General features: G+C 36.1%; 1 protein-coding gene across 1 annotated transcript in view; it reads left to right on the forward strand.

The window, feature by feature from the left end:
- Sbf (SET domain binding factor) overlaps positions 1-12,308 on the forward strand; it is an 851,001-nt gene that overhangs the window by 612,981 nt on the left and 225,712 nt on the right. Inside the window, exon 27 of the mRNA XM_067143032.2 lies at positions 1,208-1,393. Coding sequence (XP_066999133.1) covers positions 1,208-1,393 — 186 coding nt within the window. The remainder of the gene's footprint in view (positions 1-1,207; positions 1,394-12,308) is intronic.

Raw genomic sequence — 12,308 nt, forward strand, 5'->3', positions numbered from 1 at the left:
CAAGTTATAACTGTTTATTGCACTTGCGTCAACCTTAGCTATGAGAACCTTTCTGACACTGCTTTTTGGACAAGTTGTGTGACATAAGGTGTGTGATTCAGCTTCCGTTTGTTCAGGAATCCGTCTGACATTCCTGTCAGGCGGTATGGCCTCGTTTAGTGATTATGCTTAACTTTTGGACACTAGTGTACTTACATAGTATTGATTGGTGCAACATCCTTTGTAACATTTTTTGTAAAAGATAGGTCTTACGGCGACAATGGGATAGGAAAGGGCTGGGAGCGCTATTAAAGTACAGCTCCAGTATTTGCCTGGTGTAAAAATGAGAAACCACAGAAAAACTTCTTCAGGGCTGGCGATGAGTGGGGTTAAAACCCACTATCTCCCAAATGCAAGCTAATTGCTATGTGACCCAAACCTGCAAACACTTGCTCTGTTGTTAAACAGGGTTCTGAAGCACTTCTAGATTGAGTATACACTAGTTGACAACAGATTTTTGTCTGTACACAATAATGAGTATACAGCAGAGACTTGCATGATCCTAGAACTTTCTCTTCCTTTTCCTTTTTTATCCTCAACTGCAGCAAGTGTAGAATTTGGGGCATTTTACTTTATTTTCAAAATTTTCCTCCACTGGGAGGCTGCCTGAGACAAAGAATACACTACAACAATTGTTGAAAAATTAATTAGAAGTCCATGATCTCAGTCTGGCAAATACTAGTGATGTCTGAGATTCAGAAGAGAAGTCCCGAGTGCTTTCAGCCCCCGTCAATGAACTCCTTGGTTCCGATGTTGAAGGTCTTCAGCAGCTCTATCGTATTCTTAGGGACTGTCCCTCTCGCACTGATCAGGAGACCCCTTGCTTCTACGTCATCCAGCTTGCATTCATTCTTGTAATAGGACACTGTAGGCAGGTAGATGGACCTTTTTCTCGTCTACTTTGGTTGGTTAGTATGTATCCTTTGAGGACAGGAATAAAAGCTATCTGACATGATAAGGTAGCAACCCTCACAACAAAATTCCCAAAACGGCAATGCAGTTGGCTGAAGACTTTCAGAATTGTTTTCTTTATATGTGGTGTTGTTTTTTAAGTGCTGTGGTGTTTTCTAATATTACCGGATTTTGAAGAGAAGTAGTTAAGCTTCTCACTACGAATGTATAAATGGTGGTGGACAATTGAGTGTTCTGATATAAAATATTTTTCTAGGTTTCCTCTGTGGCACAACTCTGTCTGGATCCTCATTATCGCACTCTTGAAGGTTTCCGCGTTCTAGTGGAAAAGGAGTGGTTAGGATTTGGACATCGATTTAGTCATCGGAGTAATTTAGCTGCCACTTCTCAAGCAAGTGGATTTGCTCCTACATTCCTTCAGTTTTTAGATGTTGTACATCAAGTAAGTATTTGAAGCTCATAAATGTTCTGAATTGTGTAGTAATATTTTTTTTCATTTTCTGAAGTTTTTTAGTGCACTATTTAATTTCCTTAATAATTTCTTTACGTTTCAGTTCAAATGTAGTTGATTCTAACAACAATCGGAATGAGATTGTTTGCTAAGAGTTTAGTAGAAATAGGTTATATGCTGGCTCCAGTCTTGTTCAGTGATCAGCCACAACCTCTCAACATACGGAGTTTTGTCTATACTGATATTCTTGCTTTTGCTACTCAAAGTAGAGAGTAGTTGAAAGTACTCTCTCTAGTGCACTGGTAGTGTTAAATATGTACTACCCTACATGGTATGGGTCATGTAGCTTTATACATCTACTAGCAAGATACCCGTGCTTCGCTACGGTATTATACTGAAATTTATAATTGAATGCTTAACGTTTTATATATAACCCGCCGATATTCGCGATCTGACTCGTTTACTGAGAGATTACGGCAAAGTTCCTCCCATTTTTCAGTCGTTTTTCCAGCAATCGATTTCGTATTTCCCGGGCTAGGTCCAGGTATTCAACCCGGTCAGTTGGGTCCCTAAATCTTAGCCATGCTTTCCTATAAGCATTTTTAATGTGGATCAAATTCTTAAGGAGATCCGGCGTGGTGTCCTCTTAGGTGCCTTGGCAGTACTGAACCGGCGGCCGGACTGCAATCGTAGTCATTACCCGTCCAGGACCCGTTTCCAGCACGGTCCGCACATTTTGACGACGGTCCAGAACATTATTATTATTAATAATATGATTATTATTATTATTATTATTATTAGAGTGGGTGAAATTAGTTGAATTTAGGTATTATTATTATTATTATTATTATTATTATTATTATTATTATTATTATTATTATTATTATTATTATTGATGTTCTGGACCCCACAGCAAGATGCAAGACTTCTACTTGGCGGTAAATTACATCTGCTGCCATTGTCATTGATGACAGTATGACCAGCACCATTGTCGCCTGTAGGCAAGTGCGCAGGACTTCTGGCGATACGAATGACATACTTCCGTGTATTTTTGACCTTATTAGAGAAGTGAACAATTGCACGGTCAATCTTATACCTATCGTTTATTTCAAATGTGTTTAAATTTCTATTTATATGCCAGAAGAATCTACTGTAATCTAAGAAGGTTCTCCAAAGGAAAAGATGGCTCTTGAAAACGAACCCAGGAAAGATTAAGAATGATCGGTTTATGATCAGAATAAGTCCATTGAAAATCAACAGTCATTCAACCGGGTCAGGAATGGAATTAATAAAGCCCCCAGCTAGTGGTGAGGATAGGAATTGTGCCAGCTGCCGAAGCCTGTCGCACTCCTCTGGAGCAATGATTAGTGAATGACAAATGAAATGAAATGATATTGGAGAGTGTTGCTGGAATGAATGATGACGGGGAAAACCGGAGTACCTGGAAAAAAAACATGTCCCGCCTCCGCTTTGTCCAGCACAAATCTCATATGGAGTGACCTGGATTTGAACCACGAAACCCAGCGGTGAGAGGCCAGCGCGCTGCCGCCTGAGCCACGGAGGCTCCTTATAAGTACATTAGGAACAGTAAAATCAATTGGTCTCACCTCCGTTTTCACCCCACCGCGGTTAAGTTGATTTACCCCCCCGCCCCCCCAAGAAAAGAAGACGTGTTTCTTTATGATTAAAGGAGATTCCAAATACCAATGTTTACGTGTGTTACCTTCAGTTTTGAGATATAAGTATTTCCATAAAAATAATTAACTTTTTTCACTTACTTTCACACTGCCCCCCACCCCCTTAAGTAAATTTTCCGGCAAATAATATTTGTTTCTTTAATAGTAAAGGATCTTCAAAATACCGATTATCTTCAGATTTTGAGATATGTGTCCTCATGAAACGAATTCAACTCCTTTTCACATCCGCCCCCAAAGATGATTCCCCGATCCCCCCTCCCCCAAAACGCGTCGTTTTATTTTTAAAGAAGATCTAAATACCACTTTTTACGTCTGTAACAGCTTTAGATTTTATTAGATGTAAGTATCCTCTTACAATTAATTCAATTAATTTTTCAATTTTTCACCCCCCCCCCCCACACACACACCGACCACCCTCCCTTCATTGGATTTTCCGAGAATACCTGTTTGTTTACTTTAACAGGAGATTCCAAATACCGGTTTTTACACCTGTAACATTTTACGTTTCTGAGATATACTGTAGATATAGTGTTTCTAAAAATTCACCCCAATTTGTCACTCCTGTTTAGCCCCCATTAATTAGATTTTCCAAAAAACAAAATAATACATTTTTCTGTGTTTTGAAAGAAGATTCCATATACTAACTGTCTGGTCTGTAATGTCTTCAGTTTCTGAGATATAAGTATCCTCATTAAACACATTCAACAACTTATTCACACTTTTCACCCCTCCTATTGGGATTTTCCGAAAACAAAAAAATACGTGTTTCTTTATTTTGAAAGGACATTCTAAGTACCAATTTTTACATCTGTAAACTTTTAAAATTTTTGAGATATAGATACACTCATTTTAAAAGTTCATCCCCCTTTCAACCCTCCACTATTTCGATTTTCCAAAAACGAAAAGTACATGTTGTGACTACTCCAACCACTACTCTTATACCTTCATATCTTCCACACAATATAAATAACATTTGTTTGAGCGCCAGTTGCTTTTTTAAGAAAAACAACAAAATTCGGTAGAGCATACCTCTTATATCAATTATCTCAAGGCGTGAGGTGATAAACTCACATATTTGGCAATATACAGGGATATGGATCAGGAAAATATTAAATTACTGTTGCATTTCCACAGTTGAGGATTGTACATGGAACTGGAATCACTTATTATAATTAAAATAAAACTGAGTTTATGACTATAATTTACGTCACAATGAACAATCATTGACGTCTTTTAATTTAACAAAAGAAATATATCGTGAGATTTGCGGTACTAATAAAAGGAAAATTTAATCTAAACAAAAAAAGCTATTGGCATGAACTTGAAGTGAGATGTGATATCGCCGCTGATTACATTCTTCTTCATGTTATGAATGCATAACATGTCTGATGCTTTAATTACCTGATGTCGGCATACACCGCTGTTGAACTTGAAATTCTTGGGAAAACCTCTGAGCTGAAGTCGGGAGCCGTCTGCTGTTATCTTCTTATATAACAAGGAGTTGGCCTACATACCATGTACGCGTGTAGGGAGCTCCAATGTAATTACGTCCACTCAATATATTATAAGAAATTGGAAAATATTATTAAAACATCTTGTGAAGTCCATCCTCACAAGAAGATGATGTTTCTTTATCTGCATAGTACCCGTCTCTGCTCGGATACAACCACCACTTGTAGACCTCCTCGATTATTACTTATTCAAACACAACTCTTAGCTCTGACCATCACACTAAGACCACTTCTTCCATTTGATACATCTGACTGTTTCATATGATCCGCACAATATGATCTGAACGGTATGATCTGAATAACTCTCACCACCGTCCCCTCGACTTATATAACCTCGCGATGACTCATCTCCCTACTCACTGTTCATCCCTTCCACTTCCACATACAGTAGCTGGCGAATACTGACACTTGGTCGCAATCACGTGCCCACGCACTGATGTCATCAGTCATGTGTTGTCTAAGCGTACCCAAGCGGATTGAGAATGACTAGGCTGAATGCGTCACCGGGAAATCTACTTGCACAGTTACACATAGCCTCGATTGCAAAATACTATGCCAGCTCATCTAGCCAAAGTTACAAGCCACAGCATGACAATGTGAAACCAACAAATCTCACTTACTACAATACAGAATAATTACAAACAAATTTCACTTAACCTATGATTAAATACAATAATATACGTGATACCTAATTATTACAGTCTAAATGATGAGAAACAGAATATATAAAATCTAATGAATCGGGTTAATAATAATAATAATAATAATAATAATAATAATAATAATAATAATAATAATAATAAATACTGAATAGAATCTGTAACCTTGTTGTACGGTTACAGAACGCCTCCCTCATGAAATAATCGATGAAATGAATCGATTGATTCATGAAATATATACATAATCACCTGAAATCGAGTACACCATAGATACATGTATAAAAATGCCCTTTAAAAATTGAGTACATAGTATCATCCATCTGGATGTTCGTTGTTACACATATAAAACATTGATCAATTATCGTTTTCACTTTGATTATACAGTATTATTTACATACAGATTACATTTCTTTCTCACTTCTGTCGTTTCAAACGTTCATTTAGTGTTCAAAAGTAATTCTCGAAGACATTTCATTGTATACACTTTCTCCAAGCACTGGAGTTTATTGCACTGCCGTGCTCACTTAATATCACAACACACGCTAATTTCACTGAAGTCCTGTTCGCAATGCCAGCTTCATAAAATAGGTGAATTAACATAATAATGAAAATTAATCAACAAACTCACATGATATATTTCTTAAGATTACTTATATTGTATGTGCCTACGATATTTCCTTCCTTGTCTTCTAATGAATAAGCACATTTCCCAATCCGTTTCACTACGGTGAAGTATCCCTGATATAACAAGAAAAACTTAGAAAATTGACCAGCTTCTTGCACCATCCTGAGGGGTAGTTTCATCCATGCACCATATTGGGCGACCATTTTTAATATGAGCGCTAACTTGGGTAACAATTGCTCCGGCTATTTTCCCCTCGATCTCCCATCACTCTAATAGATCATTTAATGGATGAATGCATAGTAAATTTGTTGCTAAGTGTCGTTGGCTAAGTTCGCTTTAAATATTCATCATATACGCAGTTATCACCTCATAGAATTCTAGCGATATCGTAACTTAGAATTCTCCTATCAGAATATATGATATGGTAATCCTTACTTTGCCTCGTGACACCTCTCAGGGATAATTAAATTGCTTTTTTTTTTGAACCATACTATTTTACCGTGAGGTCAACTGAGGCACCACATTTCTACTTCAATAAATTATTATCGATACCATTCATCATCCTAAATCATTATTATGTTTTCCAAGTCCAATCATCCGAATATAAGTGAAGAAAATAAATAAAATATTTTTTTAATGGATTAATTCAAAATTACCTAAATCCTAAAAATATTAGCCTATCTCCTAAAATAATAACCTCTAAATTAGAAAATCTATATTTTATTTCTTGATTCCGGAATCACAAAAGAAAATCTACTAATAATTATCATAATCAATTATCTTCTTCTTCTTTAATAAAGAAATCTTTAGGTTGAAAATAAAGCTAGGTCCCTAATCGTAATTTTTTTTTTTTTTTTAATATAGTTTAAGTCCATCAGTTCTTGTTTCTTCTATACAAAATCAACTGATAATTAAAAAAAATAATTTAAAAAAAAATGCTTATTTTCATCATTATCATTTCAACATTCTTTCACTATTCACTCGTTTCGGCGTCTTAACGTTAGTAATCACAAGTAAGTTCCAAATATTTTGGCCCAAAAATGGCTATTTCAAATATATTTTGTTCTTAAAATGAGAAATATTGTTCTCCTCGACCGTATCATTTGATTAAAATATTCAAATACCACCTTAAATAAATGTAGGTATCGTTCAAAGTCTAATTATAATTGTAGTTCTAATAGAAATTGTACCAAACATGTTTTAAGGTTTAGCAATAATTAATCAGGTATCACTGATTCCGTAGGAATGCATTTGGTTACCTCTTATATTACTTGCGGTAAAGATTTTAAATTATGGGATTATTCTTTGAATCAAATTCATTCTTGACAACAAACTTCCAATAATATTTAGTACAACGTTGGTATAAATTAACTATGAAGACGGCAAGTTTCCCTTCATTTATTTCCTACTTGGATATTTCTTCCGAAGACAGTGTATGGTAACCCAAATATACGAAATATGTGATGTTTTTCATTGTACGCGTGTACCATTAACCCTACATACCACTCATAACCATTTTATTATTCTGCCGCAAATGGTAATCATCACCATCGGCCCATACTACGTCGTATTCACCGCCAAAACTACCTATAAATATATCTATCTTTCCGTCTACTAACATTAATTACCATAATGTCTCATAATTCAATCACATAAACATATCACGACGAATAATTATTCACAATTGCACATTAACATGCCACTCAAATCATAAATTCTCTATGTAAACATTTATCATCACCAACATGACGGCAAATCATTCCAACATCACATTATTTTACTACAATGGTGCTGTTTTGGGTTAAAATTCATATATTATACGCGTAAACACGCTAGCCTAAAAATGAAATGCATATATAAATCAAATAAGTTAATATGTACTCACATTTCATTGCGTCGTATCGGCAATCACATTTAGGTTACTCGTAAATCAACTATCTTCTTCAAGAATATATAATTAAGGTTACGTCACTTAAATACGATGTTTTTGTCCCATAATGGTTAGAAATTACATTCCAAATCTCTCCTGGTTTAGTTTTAAGCATTCCTATATTATGGCATAGATTGTAAAATCTGGAAGAAGTACCTATTCCCCTATTAATAATTTAATTCAACATGGACAATCTCGTTTCGAAGATGGTAACGTCTGTGATTTAATCACGAAGAACTAGGTAAAACAACGTACCAAATATACACTTTAACTACAACTACTAATTTACTGCATATCAATTTCAAGAAAATAAAATAACTCTTTGGAACTTATCTTGTGATCACCGACGTTAGATGGTCGGCTTTGGCCTTGATGTTGTCATCCAGGGACTGCGTCGCACGGCTCCATCCTCTGCTACGTCGCCATCAGGTTGTGATTTTGGGACTCGAGATAGCAGAACAGCTGGGCGGTTTCCGTCAGACAGCGGGCTCCATCTTCGGTTTAGCCTCTCATCATGTTGTTGCAGTCAATCATAACAGAAAGAAACATTTCCAAATCGTGAATTAATTTCATATTCATATTCTCAGGAATAAATATCAGGTCTGTCTCTAATATCAGGTTTTTAGGACAATACTTCAATATTAATCTTTGGTAGCAATTTAACAGTTAAATTATTTCAAGTTATCTCTGTAAATATTTTCTTCTGTTCGGCTAATCAACCTATACTGCGTAATATTCAACTCGGTTGCTCGCACGGACTTGCATATCCACTCCGACTACTGTTCGGGTATTTCCTAACTCTCTCTTCACGATATTCCTTCGTGTATGTTTGTTTTCCAAATATTCTCTCACTTCGCAAGTTCTCCAGTCGGTAACTTCTACAATATCTCCCTTCTATTCACACGAAGATTCGCTTTACTTCTTGAGGATAAATTTATTTCGATTTACGTTACGGATTTTTTTTGTTCAGCTTCTTGTTCTTGTTTTAACAATATTGAAAACCTTCTATTATTTTATCACGGCCGCATGGATCCTTGACAATTTTCCGTCTCGATCCGTGATCTAGGCATCTTTAATTCATCAAATAAATATCTTTGCCGTCACGTGCACGGCCTTCTTGAATATATACACGTTCGTAAAATGTATACATTTCGAAATCATGGCCTAATTTATTTAACTTATGCATTCCTTTCTGACGTACCGGTATGGCCCAATTACGTAATCTTCGCGATCATTACCGTGCATGGCAAACTTATAACTTCGTATGACGACCTTCATTCCAATATCAGGACGATGAAAACGGTACATTCTGCTGATGACGGGAGTGGCACTCTGAGTAAAACCTTGTCACCAAGCTCAAATTCATCCAATATAATCCTACAAAAGTTATCATGCACAATCTTACCGTGTTACCCTTCTTAGGTATAATAACAAGTGGATTCAAATTAGGACTACATGATGGTTCAATTATATTATAATCTAGCATAATGTCAATCTGCTCTTCAACAGCGCTAGCGTATTTTAACGGAATGGGATATTTCGGTCCTACAAAAGTTGAGTTATCAAGAACATTAAATTTGTGTTCGTAAAGATGTGTTCTACCAGGCCGGTCACTAAAAACATCACTCTGTGATAACAATAATTCACACAATTCGTCCCTCTGACTCTCCGCTAAATTACATTTCTCCACTGTCTCGTACAATTCATCTCTAGAGTCTTTCTGTATAGACACATGACAGACATCAATATTTTTCCTAATATTAGGAATTTCACAAGATCCTTCCGTACTAGAACACACTTTATTCGCACTAATTTCTGACAAAACATCATATGATAAACTGACTTCCCTGCTACTCTTTCCCCAAATAAGATTGACATTACACAGATCAAAATTTAATTTAGCCTTGTGACACGTTAACCAGTCGGTACCTAAAATAACGGCATAAACTAAATTAGGCACAACTAAGCATGGTTGGAAAATACATTCTCCACTTATGCTAATGGGGACAGCTATTTGTTTATTCACTCTTTGAGACTTGTTTCCAACAGCTGTTACGATGAACGTATTCCTCACTGGAATTTCCGCCACCTCATACTTCTCTCTCAAAACTTCCTCATACAGCTTGGAATTTACACATGACTTCTCACTACCAGAGTCCAACAAAATCTTAACTTTTCTGCCCCATATCAGCAGTTCAATCGTCGGTGTAACAGTAACACTACTTAAATTATCCTCATTACATAATATAAGATCACTTAACAAATCTTGCCTTATATCGAAATTTAAATTACACTTATAAAATGTATTGTCTACGATTAAGTCGTCGCTTAAAACATTTGAATTGTTGCTACTTAGGTCACAATCATGTTCACTTACAACTATAGGCTGATCGACATTAACATACTTATCTACCTTATACGTGAACTTACCATTTACGGACTGTCTCAGTGACCTGTTTATACAGTCTGTTGCGCGTTTAAAGTACTTGGTTCGGTTACGACTTGTTGGTTACACACCTCAGTCGGCCTCCCCTGTTGCCTATTTTCTCTAGCGTCATTATTATTATTATTATAGCCTGTATTCTCCCGCCTCCCAGCTTCTGGTTGATTACCATAATCACGCCTCCCAGTCCTGAAATTTTCCGAACTATTTTGATAATTTCTCTCCCTGTGGAAATTATTATTAGGTCTCTCCTGATATTCTCTTCTGTAGTTACGATTATTCATAGTCCTGTCCTGATTATTAGATTGGTTACCCCTTCCTTCTACATTCCTATTTAGTGTCCTACTATTATTCAAGCTACTACCTAATGCATCAAAACTTTCCAACAAAATCTCCATTTCCTTAATAGTCTCCACTTTTTGCATACAAACAGCTTCTCTTATTCTATCGGGATAGTGCTTAGCCATAAGTCTAACTATATCAGCCTCAGGTCCAATACATTCTAAATTTCTCCACACCAAAACATGAGCTAAAAAGTATTCTGTCATTCTAACACCCTCGTTAGAATTATACTTGCCAAACATTACTCTCTCTCTCTCTCTCTACTCTGAACACCTTCACTCCAAAATTTAGCCATGAATTTCTCCTTAAATTCAGTTAGACTAGACATCGAGCTTTTATATACTTGAAACCAAGACTTAGTCTCTCCTACGAAAGCATTAGATAAGATCTCCAATACAGTTTCCCAGCTAATAATATTGTCTCTTAATTGAACAGCGAATTTCTTCTCTACTACTCTCATAAATTCCATCGGGTTAAATTCTTTCCCAGAAAACTTAGGTAAATCATGATCTCTAGTGATTAAACCATTATTTACAATTATTTCACGTACATTTCTACTGTCACGCACTTCTTTCTGGAGTACTCTCTGGCAACTCAGAAATTTTTCTTCCACTGTTTCCTCAGCCTTCTCTTGAATTTTTCTTAATTCCTCCTGCAACTTTTCTTCCGATTCTCTCACCTTCTGTGATAATGATTTTTGTTCACTCTCTAGATCACCTACTTCTCCAAGTTTTCTTTCCACATATTCTACTCTACTAATACATTTCCTAGTTTCTTGCCCCACTGTATTGTTTATCTTTTCAAACCTTTCTTCTACTAACTCATTGATTTCTCCTTTATTAGACTCGATCTTGGCGCCTAATTCATCAATCTGTTTGATGCATGTCTCACTAATTTGCTCTATTTCCGTATGGAGATTGCTCCGACCCAATTCCATCTCAGCTCTGATGTCACTACACTCCCTATTTACCTTGCTTTGTAAATTACTAATTTGCTTACTTATTTCTAACACCTTATGATCTATCTTATTACTAACATCATCAATCTTCTTATTAATACTATTTATGACATTACTCTGAGCTTCAATTTTCCCACTCATAATATTATTCTGAGATTCAATTTTCTCACTCATAATATTATTCTGAGATTCAATTTTCTCACTAATGACCGCTTCAATTTTCTCACTCATAATATTATTCTGAGATTCAATTTTCTCACTAATAACCGTTTCAATTTTCTCACTCATGGCATTATTCTGCTCAGTCATTTTGGACATCAGCAAATTAAATAAACCCAGGTCAATCACCCCTTTACTTTGATCTTGCGTGACAGCGTTTTCCTCAGTTTCTACTATTTTCTGACTTTCAGCAGGTCCCACCTTAGTCACAAACTTCCTATTTATGTTACCACCTTGGATTTCCTTGGACACAATAACCTCAGCCTCATCACCTGACTGCATATTGCTATCCTTGTCCATCTTCGGTTTCCTACTAATTTTTCGCGATCTCAAAGCTATTTCCCCTTGCAATTCCTCTGACATTACCCCTTAAATACAAACTTCAACAAAATGACCTTCGTAACATTACTCGGTGAATTTAACATGTGCGTACTCATTAAAAGAACTGATCCATGTATATTGCCATTCAGAAACACTTTTTCTGAACCTTTCGAGTCCCACGTTGCTGGCGACACGTTGTGA

Source organism: Anabrus simplex, chromosome 3 (genome assembly GCF_040414725.1).
Source record: "Anabrus simplex isolate iqAnaSimp1 chromosome 3, ASM4041472v1, whole genome shotgun sequence".
Lineage (NCBI taxonomy): Eukaryota > Metazoa > Arthropoda > Insecta > Orthoptera > Tettigoniidae > Anabrus > Anabrus simplex.